The 18972-nt window shown below is 46.8% G+C and overlaps 1 protein-coding gene across 1 annotated transcript in view; it reads left to right on the plus strand.

Moving 5' to 3' along the window:
* The first annotated feature begins 2475 nt into the window (after positions 1–2475).
* Positions 2476–18972, plus strand: part of fam184ab (family with sequence similarity 184 member Ab) — a 119036-nt gene continuing 102539 nt past the window's right edge. Inside the window, exons 1-2 of the mRNA XM_070884215.1 lie at positions 2476–2550; positions 7595–7704. Of these exons, the coding sequence (XP_070740316.1) occupies positions 2476–2550; positions 7595–7704 (185 nt within the window). The remainder of the gene's footprint in view (positions 2551–7594; positions 7705–18972) is intronic.

Raw genomic sequence — 18972 nt, forward strand, 5'->3', positions numbered from 1 at the left:
GGGGGAGAGTGAGATTGTTGGGGGGGGTGGGGAGGGGGGAGTGAGATTGTTGGGGGGGTGGGGAGGGGGGAGTGAGATTGTTGGGGGGGTGGGGAGGGGGGAGTGAGATTGTTGGGGGGGTGGGGAGGGGGGAGTGAGATTGTTGGGGGGGTGGGGAGGGGGAGTGAGATTGTTGGGGGGGTGGGGAGGGGGGAGTGAGATTGTTGGGGGGGTGGGGAGGGGGGAGTGAGATTGTTGGGGGGGTGGGGGGAGTGAGATTGTTGGGGGGGGTGGGGGGGGAGTGAGATTGTTGGGGGGGGTGGGGAGGGGGGAGTGAGATTGTTGGGGGGGTGGGGAGGGGGGAGTGAGATTGTTGGGGGGGTGGGGAGGGGGGAGTGAGATTGTTGGGGGAGGTGGGGGGGGAGAGTGAGATTGTTGGGGGGGGAGAGTGAGATTGTTGGGGGGTGGGGGGGGAGAGTGAGATTGTTGGGGGGGTGGGGGGGGAGAGTGAGATTGTTGGGGGGGTGGGGGGGAGAGTGAGATTGTTGGGGGGGTGGGGGGTGAGAGTGAGATTGTTGGGGGGGGTGGGGGGTGAGAGTGAGATTGTTGGGGGGGTGGGGGGTGAGAGTGAGATTGTTGGGGGGGTGGGGGGGGAGAGTGAGATTGTTGGGGGGGTGGGGGGGGAGAGTGAGATTGCTGGGGGGGGGGGAAGAGTGAGCTCGCCGTGAGGGGCGGGGCGGGGGGGGAGAGTGAGATTGTTGGAGGGGTGGGGGGGAGAGTGAGATTGCTGGTGGGGGGAAAAAGTGAGATTGCCGTGGGGGAGGGAAGAGTGAGCTCGCCATGAGGGGCGGGGCGGGGGGAGAGTGAGATTGTTGTGGGGCGGGGAAGAGTGAGATTGCTGGTGGGGGGGAGAGTGAGATTGCCGTGGGGGAGGGAAGAGTGAGCTCGCCATGAGGGGCGGGGCGGGGGGAGAGTGAGATTGTTGTGGGGCGGGGAAGAGTGAGATTGCTGGTGGGGGGGAGAGTGAGATTGCCGTGGGGGAGGGAAGAGTGAGCTCGCCATGAGGGGCGGGGCGGGGGGAGAGTGAGATTGTTGTGGGGCGGGGAAGAGTGAGATTACTGTGGCGGTGGGGTATTGGGCAGAGTGAGATTGCTGTGGGTGGGGGGGCGGGGAAAGAGAGTGAGCTCGCTGTGGGGGGCGGAGGGGGGGGAAGAGTGAGATTGTTGTGGGGGGCGGGGAAGAGTGAGATTGCTTTGGGGAGGGTGGGGGGAAGAGAGATCGCTGTGGGGAGTGTGGGGGGGAAGAGTGAGATTGCTGAGGGGGGAGGGTGGGGAAGAGAGTGAGATTGCTGAGGGGAGAGGGTGGGGAAAAGAGTGAGATCTTGGTGGGGAGGAAGAGGGATCGCTGTGGTGGGTGGGGGGGGGAAGAGAGATCACCGTAGGGGGTGAGGCAGACAGGGTGGGGGGGGGGAAGAGACTGGGAGGGGAGAGACTAGTGAGTGAGAGAGACTTGAGGAGTAAATAATGCTTTATCGACCATTACCTAACACTATAAAATACTACAATCCATTTAAAAATACATCAAACTGTGGAGAACTATAAGGATCTGTATAATATCAAACAAACCTGTGTCCACACCGCCCACTTAAGATCCAGTAAGACCTGCTTTTTCAGGGCGGTATTAAGGTCCGGTGGTAAACTGATCTTAAATGCTGAAACTTCCAATTTTGACGGTAATATATGGGTGGACAGTATCGAATACCGCTCGGTGGTAATGACTGGAATTTACCGCCGGGCAGTAAATGGGCAGTTTGAGAGGAAACTTGCATTTCTCGGCGGTTTGAGAAGAAACTCTAGTCCTCATTTCCCTTCTCCTTCATATGCTTGTCTAGCCTCTCCTTAAATGCATCTGTATATTCGCTTCAACCACTCCCTGTGGTAGCGAGTTCCACATTCTCACCACTCTCTAGGTAACTAATTCTCTACTGAATTCCCTATTGGATTGCTTGGATTGATGGCCTCTAATTATGTTCTTCCCCACAAGTGAAAACATTCTCTCATATCCACTCTATCAAAAGCTTTCATAATTTTAAAGACCTCTATCAGGTCACCCCTCAGCCTTTTTTCAAGAGAAAAGAGACCCAGCCTGTTCATCCTTTCCTGATATGTATATCTCGCATTTCTGGTATCCTCCATGTAAATCTTCTCTGCACCTCTGCCCTGTCTCTATCATTTTTATAATATGGCGACCAGAACTGTACGCAGTACTCCCAAGTGTGGTCAAACCAAGGTTCGATATAGGTTAAGCATAACTTCCCTTCTTTTCAATTCTATACCTCTAGAAATAAACCCGTGCGTGGTTTGCTTTTTTTATAGCCTTGCTAACCTGTGTCGCAACTTCCAGCGATTTGTGTATTTGTATTTGAAATTCATTTGCCAATTATATGCCCATTCTGAAAGTTTATTAATGTGATTTATTAATCTCGAGAGATTCGAGATGGAGACATCTCCTGCAGGTGTGTTTGCTCGGGACAGTCTTGCTGTTCACAAACTCAGCGTCAGCTGTGGTTCAGTGGGTAACACACTCGCTACTGAGTCAGAAGGTTGTTGGTTCAAGTCCCACTATAGGGACTTGAGCATATAAATCTAGGCTGACACTCCAGTGTAGTGCTGAGGGAGTGCTACACTGCCGTAAGTGCCGTATTTTGGATGAGACGGTAAACCGAGGCCCAATCTGCTCTGTCAGGTGGGCTTAAATTATTCTATGGCACTGTTTCAAAGAAGAGCAGGGGTGTTCAATCAACATAACAAAACAGATTATCTGGTCATTAACACATTGCTGTTTGTGGGAGCTTGCTGTGCGCAAACTGGCTGCTGCGTTTCTCAAATTACAACATTGATTACACTCCAAATGTACTTCATTGGCTGTAAAGTGCTTTGAGACTCCCGGTTCTTTCTTCTTTCTTTCATACTGCAGTCCAGACACACAACCTGCTCTGCCATATCTTAGTCTAGCCTCATTTTATTTATTTAATTAGTTAAAGTCTTTGTTCAATGATTATTTATAGTTATATTAGTTTAACTAGTTAAGCTATAAGTTTAATACAGTACTTTATAGTTTCTCGCACCTAGTTTAAACCACAATCCTAGGTAATTGAGAAAAAAACACCTTAATACTCACCAACCAATCACCTACCTGCTGTCCTTGTTTTATGGGGGAAATTGTCAAAGGTTCTGCCGCTGCTGATACCTCTTCCAATTAGGTCCTTCCCCCTCTTCGAATTCCCACTCATTCCAAAATCCCAAATAAAACAGTCTGGTTAAGTGCATTCTAGTTAAGATACTCTGTGCAGAGAACTCTGTGCTTCTGCAGAAATGTGAATGCTTTTGTAAAAACTGATCTTGATCTTTAATGTAATGAAGTATTGTGATTCTTACGGAGAGGCTGTCTTCTAATTAAACATTTTTATTAATAACACCTTTGAGTAACTGAAAAACACTGGGGTATAATGAATTCATTTGTAGATCTATTTTATTGGACTCAAATTGTGAAATTTACAGCCCACAAAGAAACATGGGAAGGGGGGGACTGTATAATTACTAGGAAACAAGTCAATTCATTCTGTTCTCTTGCTTTCAATGGAAACATTGCATGCCAACACGATTAACTGCACTCAAAGCTGTAATTACCTTACTTCTAACTAAAAACATCCATAATATTCCATAGTTTTTACATTCTATAATTGAAATAAATAAGCAGGCTTTCCAATATAGATCTCTGTATTTGCCACAGTTGTCACAAATAACACAGTATTCTTCATTTGCTCTACCTTGCTAAGTAGGATACTGCCTACATCATACAGGTTGAAATCACCTCGACTGCCAGTCCATTAAGAAACTTCATTCTTGCCCTTAGTTCAATTTTCTCTTGTTGTTAGCAGCTCTGTGCCATAGCCCAAAGAAATGTATTTTAGGCTTTTATTTTTTTTTTTAAAAGAACAGTTGGAAACCCCACTGCTGAATTAGAACTCATAGATGAGAAGTTTTCAATTGCTTTTGGAGATTTAGCTGTATCATGCCTTTAGTACATTTTACTCCTGCCCCCCATATCACAGGTTATTCACAGCATTTGGGTAGAATAAATAATGATCATTCTCATGATCCTTTAGTTGTTAAAAAAAGGACTTGGTTCTCTGACCTCTGGCACATTAAGCCCTGTCTAAGGGCCCAAATTTGGTCCTCCCTTTTTTTCGGCGCACTCACATGAGGTGCAGCAACTTCCTATGCTCAAAATGGCGCCAAAAAGATATCCCCGTATACTCCCTGCTCTGTCGACTGTCCTTGTGCTTGGCGCGGCGTGGTAATTGAATTAGAGGGCGGAGCTAGGGCCCTGCGCTCAAAAGAGTGCCGGCAGCTCAACGCATGCGCACTGGAGGTTTCGTGCATGCGCAGTAGCTCCTCTGCAGCGTGGGACCCAATGTCCCGCCCCTATCCCAGGCCAAGTGGTGTCATGACGCGCGCCGGGCTGCTGCACGCCATAGAGAGAGTCCCGCACCTATCCCCGGCCGAGTGGCCTCCCGTACTGGCCGGCTGGCCCGCTGACTTCCCGGGCCCAGGTAGGACTTGAGTTTTATTTTTTATTTATTGATGGTTGTGCTTTGTTAGGAGAGTCTTGATGGGGGGTGGGGGCGGGGGGGTGAGGAGAAGAGTTTTGATCCGGTGAGTGTTTTGATAAGGGGGGAGGGGAGTCAGCAGTCCTCGGAGAGAGAAGTCCACCAGTCCCTCGGGGAGAGAAGTCCACCAGCCTGCTGTGTGTTGTGTGTGGCCAGTTACCTGCGCGTTCTCTCCTGCCTGGGCGTCCCATTCACCCGCACCTATCCCCAATAGAGTGGCCTCTCGCACTGGCAGGCCCGCTGACTTCCTGGGCCAAGTTATGAAGGTAGGACTTAAGTTTTATTTTTTATTATTTATTTATTTATTTTTAATTTATTATTGATGGTTTTTATGCTTCTTGAATGTTGTTGTGCTTAGTGCTTTGCAAGATCCTCTCCGCTCCGCCCCCCCCCCCCAATCTCTGGCTACCTGCACTGATTTCTTAAATCTCTGCAAGGGTTTTCTGTGCTACAAGTGGCCACATACGCTGGCCTAAGTTAATTTGGAGCAACTATTAGCTGTCTAAACTGGCTTAAATGGCCAAAACAGCGTAGGTGGCTGGTAACGCCCCCTTTTGGAAAAAATAAACTAAAGAAAATCCTAACGAACTCACTTACACTGACGCAAATTAAATGTGCAGAGTGGGGATTTTTAAGATAGTCCTGAAAAATCAAGTTGCTCCAAAAAAAAACAGAGCAACTCCTGGCCAAATTTGAGCCCAATGTGCTAATAATCAGCCATGATCTTATTGAATGATGGTGCAGGCTCGAAGGGCCGAATGGCCTACTCCTGAACCTATTTTCTATGTTTCGATGTTTCTATCCTTGCCTGTGAGTATGGTGGGCTTTCTATTCATGGGGGAGGACATGGAAGAAGAGCCCATTAACCAGCCAAGCAGACCCTGTCTTTGGCCAGTATCTACTTATGCATACTTTTGCAGCAAATCAACACAACAGTAACACTTTATTCCCTTTATTTCATTATTAATTTTTACATTTCTAAATTTCAAATACTACTGTTTCCAATGACTGAAGGGTTGTTAACGTTTTAAGATGATTGGCAAAAGAACCAGAGACGACATGAGGAAAAACTTTTTTACGCAATGAGTGGTGAGGATTTGGAATGCACTGCCTGATGGGGTGGTGGATACAGATTCAATAGTAGCCTTCAAAAGAGAATTGGATAAATACTTGAAGCAAAAAAAATGCAGAGATATGGGTAAAGAGCGGGGGAACTAACTGGATTGCTCTTTGAAAGAACTGACACAGACTCCCTCTGTGCTATAGTTTTCTATGAGGGAAAAATAAGTTGTTTCACATTTATGTTCTGTAAGAAATTCATGCAACATAAAGAAAATGTTCAACCTATGTAAAATATTGAGAATTTTTGTATTTATATAACATTAAATAAGTAAGTAAATATTTAAAGATTGATTTTAGCTAGCTATAGATGAAAATAGGTGTTTTTTTCTCTGTGATAGGATAGTAAATACGTGAAAGTGGCTAAGGTGTCACAGATTCAGTATGAGCCTAGCCAAGTTTGTGCCGCGATCTGTACTTAGAAACTAATCAAGCCAAAAACAGCTGGTTGTTTGGGCAAAGTTTCTTTGAAATATGAATCCACAGACTGGAAGATGCGGATGAAATTAATTATCTCTAATGGCTAAGCTTTCAATAAAGCTTTGTTTTAAGAGAAGCCAAGTTGTTTTAAAACATTCATAGGTTTTCAAAAATCCAATAAAATATGATTGCAGTAATGTCCGTTAGTGATTCAGTCAAAAGATACTGAAAGGAACTTGAACAACTTTATGCTGCTATTTTTCCTATTTGAAGTTGTTTATTTATTGTGCAAGTTAGGTACTGTATTAATATCTTGCCATGGTTTTCTGCTGTCATAATTATCTCGCTGTTACTTTTAGCCTCAACATGATGGTCTAACAGTGTGGTATTTGCCAGCTTCCAAGTAGATAAAATGTGGTGGGCATCAATCTAATCACAGGTACATTATACCATAGTGAAGGTGTAATTAGTAGTCCTGTGGCATGCTCCCAGTCATTGCACAAAGAAGTGTGGAGATTTTGATTCGTACAAGATATGGGGGCCGAAATTGCCCTCTGCCCCTAGTGGGGCACACTTACCGTTTTTTTAAGTGTTTTCTCTGCTCCATTGCATGGGATGGAGAATCCAGTGTTATTCAGCTCTTTAATTCTTTTTTTGTGCTGGGGTGGATGTCGGGTCGGGTGTGGGGTGGAAGTGCCGCTCTGTCGGGCCGGCCGCCGCTCCGAGTCATCAGCGCCCCAATGATGATGTCCCTCCCCTTCAGTTAAAGGGGAGGGCCGCTGCGAGCTCTGTAGCCACTTTAGTGGCACCCACTGGGCCACCAGGGTGGGTTTCGGCTGATGTCTGTTGATGGCCTGGCCAAACCCGTGGCTGCCATTGTCGGGCTGACCTGAGTAGGCCGACAATTAAAATAAAATGGCAGCCATGGCAGTGCGCCCTCCCCTTTAAGGGCAAACGCTCTGCCCAACCACAAGAAGCTTCCCGCCGGGGAAAGCTGTCGGGGTCACCGACCGGCGGCCGATACGCTCCTGTGGGGCAATTTCCTGCGGGGTAATTTCCCGCACGGGACGGTAAGGGGCCGCACGTGCTCGACGGGGCGGAAAGACGGCCGGGGTGGTCCGGGACACCCCTCCAAAAATAAAGGAGGGCAATTTGCAAAATGGCGGCCTCTCCGCATCGACCGAGTAGTGAGTACTTAGCAACCCGTGCACGGCTCTTATAGAAAGGGGAAATTTCGGCTCCATGGTCTCCGTCATGAAATAAAAGTGTTGGAATAAATCCCTATAGTAACGCTCCAATTTGTATGCTGCTTCAAATAAATAATTACAGTAGAAGTTACCTTTTTGTAGCTCTTAAACAATTACTTAACTACAGTAACAAGAATAATGTATTTGAATGCCATAGGGAGAGTTGGAACAGCAAAGGCAGGACTATGAGGCAAGACTGATCGTAGCAAAAGAAGAGAAACTCAAATTGGAAAAGGATCTGGAACAAAAATGGGAAGCAACTGTAAGGTAATTCCAATGTTCTGTTTGAATGTAATCTCATTGCCAGTTAACGAGAATTTGTTGTTGTAATAATGCCATTAGATTTTTTTGAGTATTTAATGGTATCCAAGATTGATTAAATCAAGAAAAGTTAGATTTTCTGTTTTATGCATAAGTATTAAAACTATCAAAGTTTGAAACATAATTTTTTTTATCGCCATGGAAATGAGTTTCCATGCAGTTGGAATTTTGCCTGTGTTTTAGCAGCACCTAAAAAGAGTTATGCGACATGCCACACAACAGTTGCCAAGGCAAGGCAGATCCGAGAGTGGTAGGTAGGGACAGAGGTTTGAGGCCTGAAGTGGCAACAAGGATGAGCAGGGGGAAATGAGAGCAGGAATGGGACAAGTTCATGAAGTGGGTGGTATCTAGGGCATAACATCACAGCACCATCTAGCTTTAGGCACACGTGACTTGGCAACAGCCAACCAGGAGGAGTACATTAATTCAAATTAATCTTCCAGCTGGATTTCAATCATTTAGAAAAATAAAAAAACTACAACTATTCCATTGAGAAAAATAAATATATTTTCAATAAACAATCTTTATTTTGTTTTCTAAGTGTCAACAAAGAAAACACAGTTCTTGTCAAATTGACATTGGAGCTGTTGTTAATATTATAAATGCATAACTTGCCTAAAATAAAGCTTTGAGAATTAAATGATCAGTATGTTTGCAAGTCTTTTGGAAAAAGCAAAAACACTCAAGTCTTCATGGTTGAGGGGACATGCCATATTTTAAATCAGAAACCGACTGATGGTTGCTGGGAAATGCTGCAAGATCCATATGCTCAGATGCACAGATATAGTTGGTGACTGGCAACGTTGTTCTGGGGAAATCCAGTTGAAGCTGAGCTTTTTGCAACATACTAAAAAGACTCCAAGTAAAAACATCATGGAAAGCAATAAAAGACAATTCAGTGGATACATTTAATCATTTTATTATAAAATATGTAATTAAAGAAATATTTTAAAACTGTATTTTGAGAATTAAAAATTTCAGTTACTGAAGAAAAGAATCTCGAAGAATTTTCAAAAAGCATTTCATAGAAACATAGAATCATAGAAATTTACAACAAGGAAGGAGGCCATTTCGGCCCATCATGTCCACGCCAACCGACCAAGAACTATCCAGCTTAATCCCACTTTCCAGCTCTTGGTCCGTAGCCCTGTAGTTTACAGCACTTTCAGTGCACATCCAAGTAATTTTTAAATGTGGTGAGGGTTTCTGCCTCTACCATCCTTTCAGGCAGTGAGTTCCAGACCCCCGCCACCTTCTGGGTGAAGAAATTTCCCCTCATATTGGGCTCAATTTTCCCCAGTGATTTGCGCCGTTTTTTTGGAGCAGGCTGCTCTTTTTGGCCTAAGTTGAAAAACCACAGTTTCCCCAATCAAGTTGCACCAGTGTAACTCAGTTATGATGTTTTATGGTCAGTTTTTTTTTCATCCAAAGGGGGTTTAACCAGCCATCTACGCAAATTAGGGAAGTTTGGCCAGCTGAGAGTTATTCCAGTTGTGCTTACGTGGCCTCTGCTGAAAAGCCTTCCAGAGAGTTAAAGAAATCGGCGTAGCAGATGCCCGGACACACTAAAAGAATTGAAAAACACATAGCAGCAACTTGCCTCCAACCCCGCCTGAAGGCTGTCCGGTCCCATTCTCTGGGAGAGAGAGAGAGAGAGAGAGAGAGAGAGAGAGAGTGTGTGTGTGTGTGTGTGTGTGTGTGTGTCCAGGGACCGAGAATGGGACCGGACTGGGAGAAGGGGACCGAGAATGGGACGGAACCGGCAAGCCCTTCAGGCGGGGTTGGAGGTAAGTTGCTGCTATGTGTTTTTCAATGTGTTGGGAGCTGGCTGGATGCTTCAGCTCGCATTGTGTCCCTCGTTATCATGGCAGCCCGATATTTTTGGTGCAGATCAAGGCTCCATTCCCAAAACTAAAGGTCGCATTATGCCACGCCAAAATGAAGAAATACAATGGGGAAACTTAGCATATTTTTTTTTGCCGTACTTAGGCCCCCAAAAATAAGGCGTAACTCTTCAAGTACTCCAAAAAAATGCTTTGGGGAAAATTGAGTCCATTAACTCAGGGAAAAAGTCGCTGGTGGGTGTAGTCTATAGGCCCCCTAACAGTAGCTATACACTGTTGGATGGAGTATAAATCAAGAAATAATGGAGGCTTGTAAAAAAGGAACGGCAACAATCATTGAGCGATTTTAACCTTCATATTGATTGGACAAAGCAAATTGGCCAGGGTAGCCTTGAGGAAGAGTTCATTGAATGTATCCGGGATAGTTTCCTTGAACAGTATGGTGCGGAACCAACCAGGGAGCAGGCTATCTTAGATCTGGTATTGTGTAATGAGACAGGATTAATAAATGATCTCCTAATAAAGGATCCTCTAGGAATGAGTGACCATAGCATAGTTGAATTTCAAATTCAGTTGCAGGGTGAGAAAGTTGGATCTCAAACCATGTCCTAAGCTTAAACAAAGGAACTACAAAGGTATGAAGGCAGAGTTGGCTAAAGTGGACTGGAAAAATAGATTAAAGTGTGGGATGGTTGATGAGCAGTGGCAGACATTTAAGGAGATATTTCATAACTCATAACAAAAATATATTCCAATGAGAAGGAAAGACTGTAAGAGAAGGGATAACTATCTGTGGCTAACTAAGAAAATAAGGGATGGTATCAAATTGAAAATAAGGGCAAGACTAGTGGGAGGCCAGAGGGCTGGGAAACTTTTAAAAGCCAGCAAAGAACGACTAAAAAAATAATAGAGAGGGAAGATAAATTATGAAAGCAAACTAGCACGAAATATAAAAACAGATAGTAAGAGTTTCTACAGGTAATAAAAAGGAAAAGAGTGGCTAAAGTAAGTGTTGCTCCCTTAGAGAATGAGACCGGGGAATTAATAATGGGGAACAGGAAAATGGCAGAGACTTTGAACAAATATTTTGTATCGGTCTTCCCGGTAGAAGACACAATCCACTATTGGGATATTTTTAATCAAGGGGCTATAGGGAGGGAGGAACTTAATACAATCACTATCACTAAAGAAGTAATACTCGGTAAAATAATGGGACTAAAGGCGGACAAGTCCCCTGGACCTGATGGCTTGCAGCCTAGGGTCTTAAAAGAAGTGGCTGCAGAGATAGTGGATGCATTGGTTGTAATCTACCAAATTCCCTGGATTCTGGGGAGGTCCCAGCGGATTGGAAAATCCCAGCGGACCGCAAATGTAACGTCTCTATTTAAACAAGGAGGCAGACAGAAAGCAGGAAACTATAGACCAATTAGCATAACATCTGTCATTGGGGAAAATGCTGGTGTCCATTATTAATGAAGCAGTAGCAGGACATTTGGAAAAGCATGATTCAAACAAGTACAGTCAACATGGTTTTATGAAAGGGAAATCATGTTTAACAAATTTGTTTGAGTTCTTTGAGGATGTAATGAGCAGGGTGGATAAGGGGGAACCAGTGGATGTGGTGTATTTGGATTTCCAGAAGGCATTCGATAAGATGCCACATAAAAGGTTACTGCACAAGATAGAGGTTCACAGGGTTGGCGGTAATATATTAGCATGGATAGAGGATTGGCTAATTAGAGAGTCGGGATAAATGGATCATTTTCCGGTTGGCAAACAGTAACTAGTGGGGTGCCGCAGGGATCGGTGCTGGGTCCTCAACTATTTACAATCTATATTAATGACTTGGATGAAGGGACCGAGTGTAATGTAGCCAAGTTTGCTGATGATGCAAAGATGGGTGGGAGAGCAAATTGTGAGGAGGACACAAGAAACCTACAAAAGGATATAGACAGGCTAAGTGAGTGGGAAAAAATATGGCAGATGGAGTATAACGTGGGAAAATGTGAGGTTATCCACTTTGGCAGAAAAAATAGAAAAGCAAATTATAATTTAAATGGAGAAAAATTGCAAAATGCTGCAGTACAGAGGGACCTGGGGTCCTTTTGCCTGAAACACAAAAAGTTAGTATGCAGGTACAGCAAGTAATCAGGAAGGCAAATAGAATGTTGCCCTTTATTGCAAGGGGGATGGAGTATAAAAGCAGAGAAGTCCTGCTGCAACTGTGCAGGGTATTGGTGAGGCCATACCTAGAATACTGCGTACAGTTTTGGTCTCCATATTTAAGGAAGGATATACTTGCATTGGAGGCTGTTCAGAGAAGGTTCACTAGGTTGATTCGGAGATGAAGGGGTTGACTTATGAAGATAGGTTGAAGCTATACTCATTGGAGTTCAGAAGAATGAGAGGTGATCTCATCGAAACATTTGAGATAATGAGGGGACTCGACAAGGTGGATGCAGAGAGGATATTTCCACTCATAGGGGAAACTAAAACTAGGGGGCATAGTCTCAGAATAAGGGGCCGCCCATTTAAAACTGAGATGAGGAGGAATTTTTTCTCTGAGGGTTGTAAATCTGTGGATTTCTCTGCCCAGAGAGTTGTGGAGGCTGGGTCATTGAATAAATTTAATGCGGAGATAGACAGATTTTTGAGCGATAAGGGACCAAAGGGTTATGGGGAGCGGGCAGGGAAGTGGAGCTGAGTCAATCATCAGACCAGCCATGATCTTATTAAATGGCGGAGCAGGCTCGAGGTGCCAAATGACCTACTCTGCTCCTATTTCTTATGTTCTTATAAACCTCCCCCCAATTACTTTAAATCTATGCCCCCTGGTTGTTGATCCCCCTGCCAAGGGAAACAGGTCCTTCCTATTCACTCTATCCAGGCCCCTCATAATTTTATACACCTCAATCAGGTCTCCCCTCAGCCTCCTCTGTTCCAAAGAAAACAGACCCAGCATCTCCAATCTTTCCTCATAGCCAAAATTCTCCAGTCCAGGCAACATTCTTATAAATCTCCTCTGCACCCTTTCCAGTGCAGTCACATCTTTCCTGTAATGTGGTGACCAGAATTGCACACAGTACTCCAGCTGGGGCCGAACCAGTGTTTCATACAGTTCAATCATAACCTCCCTGCTCTTGTATTCCATGCCTCAACTAATAAAGACCTATACAGCCAGTGCCTCACAGCTAACCTGGCGTGCCTTGATGACCCTAAAACGCAGAATGCCTAAACGTGGTCTGCCCACCAGGCCTCCATAACCAGTGCCTGCAAAGAGACGCTTGTCACTCAACCAGAAAACACCAGGACTGGTTTGATGAGAATGATCAGGCGATCCAAGAACTAATAGATAGCAAGCACAGAGCTTTTCTGAGCCTTAAGCAACAGCCCAACTCGAGAGCAGCAAAGCAACATTACAGGCGGCTCAAGGCTGAGGTCAAACAAAAAACCCAGGACTAAAGAACAGGTGGTGGATGGAGAAAGCACAGGAGATACAACAACTGTCGAGGACACCTATGATCCAAACCCCCAAGGCCACACCCCACTGTTGGCCAAGAACGGGGAAACACTCATCAATGACACCGAGGCAGTCAGGGCCTGCTGGAAGGAGCACTTCGAAGATCTCCTCAATCGAGACTCTGCCTTTGACTCGAGTGTTCTTGACTCCATCCCACAGCATGCGACCCGCCACCACCTCAGTGAAACCCCAACGCCGCATGAGATAGGAAAAGCCATAAGACAGCTCAAGAACAACAAGACTACGGGAGCGGATGGAACCCCTGCTGAGGCACTGAAGTATGATGGAGAGGTGCTGTTGGCGCGAATACATGACCTCATCTCTCTCATCTGGAGGAAGGAGAGCATGCTGGGAGATCTCAGAGATGCAGTGATCGTGACCATCTTTAAAAATGGAGACAAGTCCGACTGTGGCAACTACTGAGGAATCTCTCTGTTATCAACCATTGGGAAAGTTGTTGCTAGAGTTCTCCTCAACCGTCTTCTCCCTGTAGGCGAGGAGCTCCTTCCGGAGTCACAGTGCGGATTCTGTCCCCTACGGGGCACAACGGACATGATCTTTGCAGCGCGACAGCTGCAGGAAAATTGCTGGGAGCAGCACCAGCCCTGATACATGGCCGCCTTCGACCTTACAAAGGCCTTTGACACTGTCAACCGCGAGCGTCCGGAGCGTCCTCCTCCATTTCGGATGCTCCCAAAAGTTCATCAACATCCTCCGCCTGCTCTACGACGACATGCAGGCCGTGATCATTACCAACAGATCCATTACAGATCCAATCCACGTTCGGACCGGGGTCAAACAGCGCTGCGTCATCGCCCCAACCCTCTTCTCAATCTTCCTCACTGTCATGCTCCACCTCACAGTCAACAAGCTCCCCGCTGGAGTGGATCTAAACTACAGTGGGAAGCTGTTCAACCTTCGCCGTCTCCAGGCCAGGTCCAAGACCACCCCAATTTCTGTCGTCGAGCTACAGTACGCCGATGACCCCTGCGTCTGCACACATTCAGAGGCTGAACTCCGGGACATAGTCGACATATTTACTGAGGCGTACGAAAGCATAGGCCTTACGCTAAACATCCGTAAGACAAAGCCTCCACCAGCCTGTCCTCGCCGCACAACACTGCCCCCCAGTCATCACGTCGCGGCCCTGAACAATGTGGACCATTTCCCATACCTCGGGAGCCTTTTATCAACAAAAATAGACATTGATGAGGAGATTCAACACTGCCTCCAGTGCAGTGCGCCAGCATAGCCTTCGGCCGCCTGAGGAAGATAGTGTTCGAAGACCAGGCCCTCAAATCTACAGGTCTACAGGGTTGTAGTAATACCCGCCCTCCTGTATGGCTCAGAAACATGGACCATGTACAGTAGACACCTCAAGTCGCTGGAGAAATGCCACCAACGATGCCGCCGCAAGATCCTACAAATCCCCTGGGAGGACAAACGTTCCAACATTAGTGTTCTCGTCCAGGCCAACATCCCCAGCATTGAAGCACTGACTATACTTGATCAGCTCCACTGGGCAGGCCACATTGTTCACATGCCAGACACGAGACTCCCAAAGCAAGCGCTCTACTCGGAACTCCTTCATGGCAAACGAGCCAAAGGTGGACAGAGGAAACGTTACAAGGACACCCTCAAAGCCTCCCTGATAAAGTGCACCGTCCTCACCGACACCTGAGAGGCCCTGGCCAAAGACCGTCCTAAGTGGAGGAAGCGAATCCGGGAGGGCGCTGAGCGCCTCGAGTCTCAACGCCGAGTGCATGCAGAAAATAAACGCAGACAGCGGAAAGAGCGTTCAGCAAACCTGTCCCAACCTCCCTTACCCTTAATGACTGTCCCACCTGTGGCATGGACTGTGGCTCTCGTATTCAGCCACCTAAGGACTCATTCTAAGAGTGGAAGCAAGTCTTCCTTGATTCCGAGAGACTGCCTATGATGATGAATAAAGGCAAGTATTCCATATGCCTTCTTAATCACCTTACCTACCTGGCCTGCTACCTTCAGGGATCTGTGGACCTGCACTCCAAGGTCCCTTTGTTCTTCTACACCTTTCAGCGTGTATTCCCTTGCCTTGGTCGACATCCCCAACTGCATTATCTCACACTTATCTGGATTGAATTAATTTGCCACTGTTCTGCCCACCTGACACATAGATTGATATCTTCCTGCAGTCCTCAGCTTTCTTCTTCATTCTCAACCACACAGTCTATTTTAGTGTCATCTGCAAACTTCTTAATCATACCCCAACATTCACATCCAGTTCAGTGATATATATACCACAAAGAGCAGGGGACACAGCACTGAGCCCGGCGGAACAGCACTGGATACAGCCTTCCAGTCACAAAAACACCCATCATCCATTACCCTTTGATTCCTGCCTCTGAGCCAATTTTGGATCCATCTTGCCACTTTGCCCTGGATCCCATGGGCTATTATTTTCGTGACAAGTCTGACATAGAAACATATAAATCTAAAGGTTACATATAAACCTATGAACAATGGCGGAAAGATAAAGAGCATCCGGACCAACCAGTCCGCCCCACACAACTGCGACACTCCCTGCACGGCAACATTCTACACACCACCCCAACCAGAGTCATGTGATCTCCTGGGAGAGGCAAAACACCAGATTAAAAAAACCCAGGCCAATGGGGGAAAAAAATCTGGGAAAATTCCTCTCTGACCCATCCAGGCGATCGAAACTAGTCCAGGAGATCACCCTGGCCGTATTCGATTCCCTGTAGTACTTACCATCGTATCTGCGCCAGCCAACAAGAGTTTATCCAGCCTAATCCCATTTACCAGCTCTAGGTCCGTAACCCTGCAGGTTACAGCACTTTAAGTATCTATCCAAGCACCTTTTAAAAGTGGTGAGGGTTTCTGCATCCACATCCCTTCCAGGCAGTGAGTTCCAGACCCCCACAGCTCTCTGCATGAAGAAGCCTCCCCTCAAATCCCCTCTGAACCTTCCACCGATCACCTTAAAACTATGCTCCCTCATAATTAACACCTCCACCAAGGGAAATAGGCCCTTGCTATCCATTATATCCAGGCCCCTCAAAATGTTATACACCTCGATGAGGTCTCCTCTCAGCCTCCTCTGTTCCACTGAGAACAAACCCAGCCTATCCAATCTGTACTCATAGCTAAGATTCTCCATTCCAGGCAACATCCTAGTAATTCTCCTTGCACCCTCTTTAGTGCAATCACATCCTTCTTATAATACGGTGACCAGAACTGCACGCAGTACTCCAGCTGTGGCCTAACCAGAGTATTATACAATTTAAGCATAACCTCCCTGCTCTTGTATTCGATGTCTTGGCCAATAAAGGCAAGCATTCCGTATACCTTCTTAACCAGTTTATCCATCTGGCCTGCTACTTTCAGGGATCTGAGGACATCATCATCATCATTATAGGCAGTCCCTTGAAATCGAGGAAGACTTGCTTTCACTCTAAAAATGAGTTCTTAGGTGACTGAACAGCCCAATTCTGGATTACAGTCTCTCACAGGTGAGACAGACAGTTGTTGAAGGAAAGTGGGGGTGGGACTGGTTTGCCGCACGCGCCTTCCGTTGACTGCGCTTTGTTTCTGCATGCTCTCAGCAATGAGACTCGAGGTGCTCAGCGCCCTCCCGTATGCACTTTCTACACTAAGGGCGATCTTTGGCCAGGGACTCCCAGGTGTCAGTGGGGATGTTGCATTTTATCAAGGAGGCTTTGAGGGTGTCCTTAAAATGTTTCCTCTGCCCACCTTGGGCTCACTTGCCGTGTAGGAGTTCCGAGTAGAGTGCTTGTTTTGAGAGTCTTGTGTCGGCCATGCGAACACTGTGGCCCACCCAGCGAGTGTGGTCAGTGCTTGGATGCTGGGGATGTTGGCCTGGTTTAGGACGCTAATGTTGGTGCGTCTATCCTCCCAGGGGATTTGCAGGATTTTGTGGCGACAGCGTTGGAGGTATTTCTCCAGCGATTTGAGGTGTCTACTGTATATGGTCCATGTCTCTGAGCCCTACAGGAGGGCAGGTATCACTACAGCCCTGTAGACCATGAACTTGGTGGCAGATTTGAAGGCCTGGTCTTCAAACACACTTTTCCTCAGGCGGCCGAAGGTTGCGCTAGCGCACTGGAGGTGGTGTTGAATCTGCCCTTGTTGATAATAGGCTCCCAAGGTATGAAAAGTGGTCCATGTTGTCCAGGGCCGCGCCATAGATCTTGATGACTGGGGGGTAGTGCTGTGTGGCCCGGTCAGGCTTGTGGAGCACCTTTGTCTTACGGATGTTTAGTATAAGGCCCATGTTTTCTTATGCCTCAGTGAAGATGTCGGCTATGACTTCAGTCTCTGTGCGCAGACGTAAGGTTGGGATGGTCTTGGATCTGGCCTGGAGACGACGGTAATTGAACAGCTTCCCGCTGGTTCTGTAGTTTAGTTCTACTCCAACGGGGAGCTTGTTGAGCGTGAGATGGAGGAAGATTGAGAAGAGGGTTGGCGCGATGACGCAGCCCTGCTTGACCCCGGTGCGGACGTGGATTGTGTCTGTAATGGATCCGTTGGTCAGGATCACTGCTTGCATGTCGTCGTGGAGCAGACGGAGGATAGTGATGAACATTTGGGGGCAGCCAAAACGGAGGAGGACGCTCCATAGTCCCTCGCAGTTGGCGGTGCCAAAGACCTTTCTAAGGTCACAGAAGGCCATGTACAAGGGTTGGTGCTGTTCCCTGCATTTTTCTTGCAGCTGTCGTGCTGTAAAAATCATGTCCGTTGTACCCCGAAGCGGCGAAATCCGCACTGTGACTCCGGGAGGAGCTCCTCAGCCACAGGGAGATGATGGTTGAGGAGGATTCTCGCGACTACTTTCCCAGTGGCTGATAACGGGGAGATTCCTCTGTAGTTGCCGCAGTCGGACTTGTCCCTTTTTTAAAGATGGTCACGATTACTGTAGATCTCCCGGCATGCGCTCCTCCTTCCAGATGAGAGAGACGAGGTCATGCATTCGTGCCAATAGTGCCTCTCCGCCATACTTTAGTGTCTCAGCAGGGATTCCATCTGCCCCATTGCCTTGTTCTTAAGCTGACGGATGGCCTTTTCTACCTCGTGCAGGGCTGGGGTTTTGCTGAGATAGTGGCGGGTAGCATGTGGCGGGATGGAGTCTGCGTCTCCGGGGACAAGCACTGCAAGGTCCCTTTGTTCATCTACACTTCTAAGTGTTTAATGTGTATACACTTTCCTTAGTAGCCCTCCCCAAGTGCATTATCTCACACTTCTCTGAATTAAATTCCATTTGCCACTGCTGCCCACCTGACCAGAAGATTGATATCCTCCTGCAGTCCATGACTTTCTTCTTCATTATCAACCACACAGCCAATTTTAATGTCATCTGCAAATTTCTTAATTATATTCCCTATATTCAAATCTCCATCATAGGCAGTCTCTCAGAATCGAGGAAGACTTGCTTCCACTCTAAAAATGAGTCCTTAGGTGGCTGAGCAGTCCATTATGAGAACCACAGTCCCTGTCATAGGTGGGGCAGATAGTCATTGAGGGAAAGGGTTGGTGGGACAGGTTTGCCGCACGCTCTTTCCGCTGTCTGCGCTTGATTTCTGCATGCTCTCGGCGATGAGATTTGAGGTGCTCAGCGCCCTCCTGGATGCACTTCCTCCACTTAGGGCAGTCTTTGGCCAGGGATTCCCAGGTGTCAGTGGGGATGTTGCACTTTATCAGGGAGGCTTTGAAGATGTCCTTGTAACGTTTTCTCTTCCCACCTTTGGCTGGTTTGCTGTGAAGGAGTTCCGAGTAGAGCGCTTGCTTTGGGAGTCTTGTGTCTGGCATGCGAACAGTGTGGCCTGCCCA

Source organism: Pristiophorus japonicus, chromosome 7 (assembly GCF_044704955.1).
Source record: "Pristiophorus japonicus isolate sPriJap1 chromosome 7, sPriJap1.hap1, whole genome shotgun sequence".
Taxonomy (NCBI): domain Eukaryota; kingdom Metazoa; phylum Chordata; class Chondrichthyes; family Pristiophoridae; genus Pristiophorus; species Pristiophorus japonicus.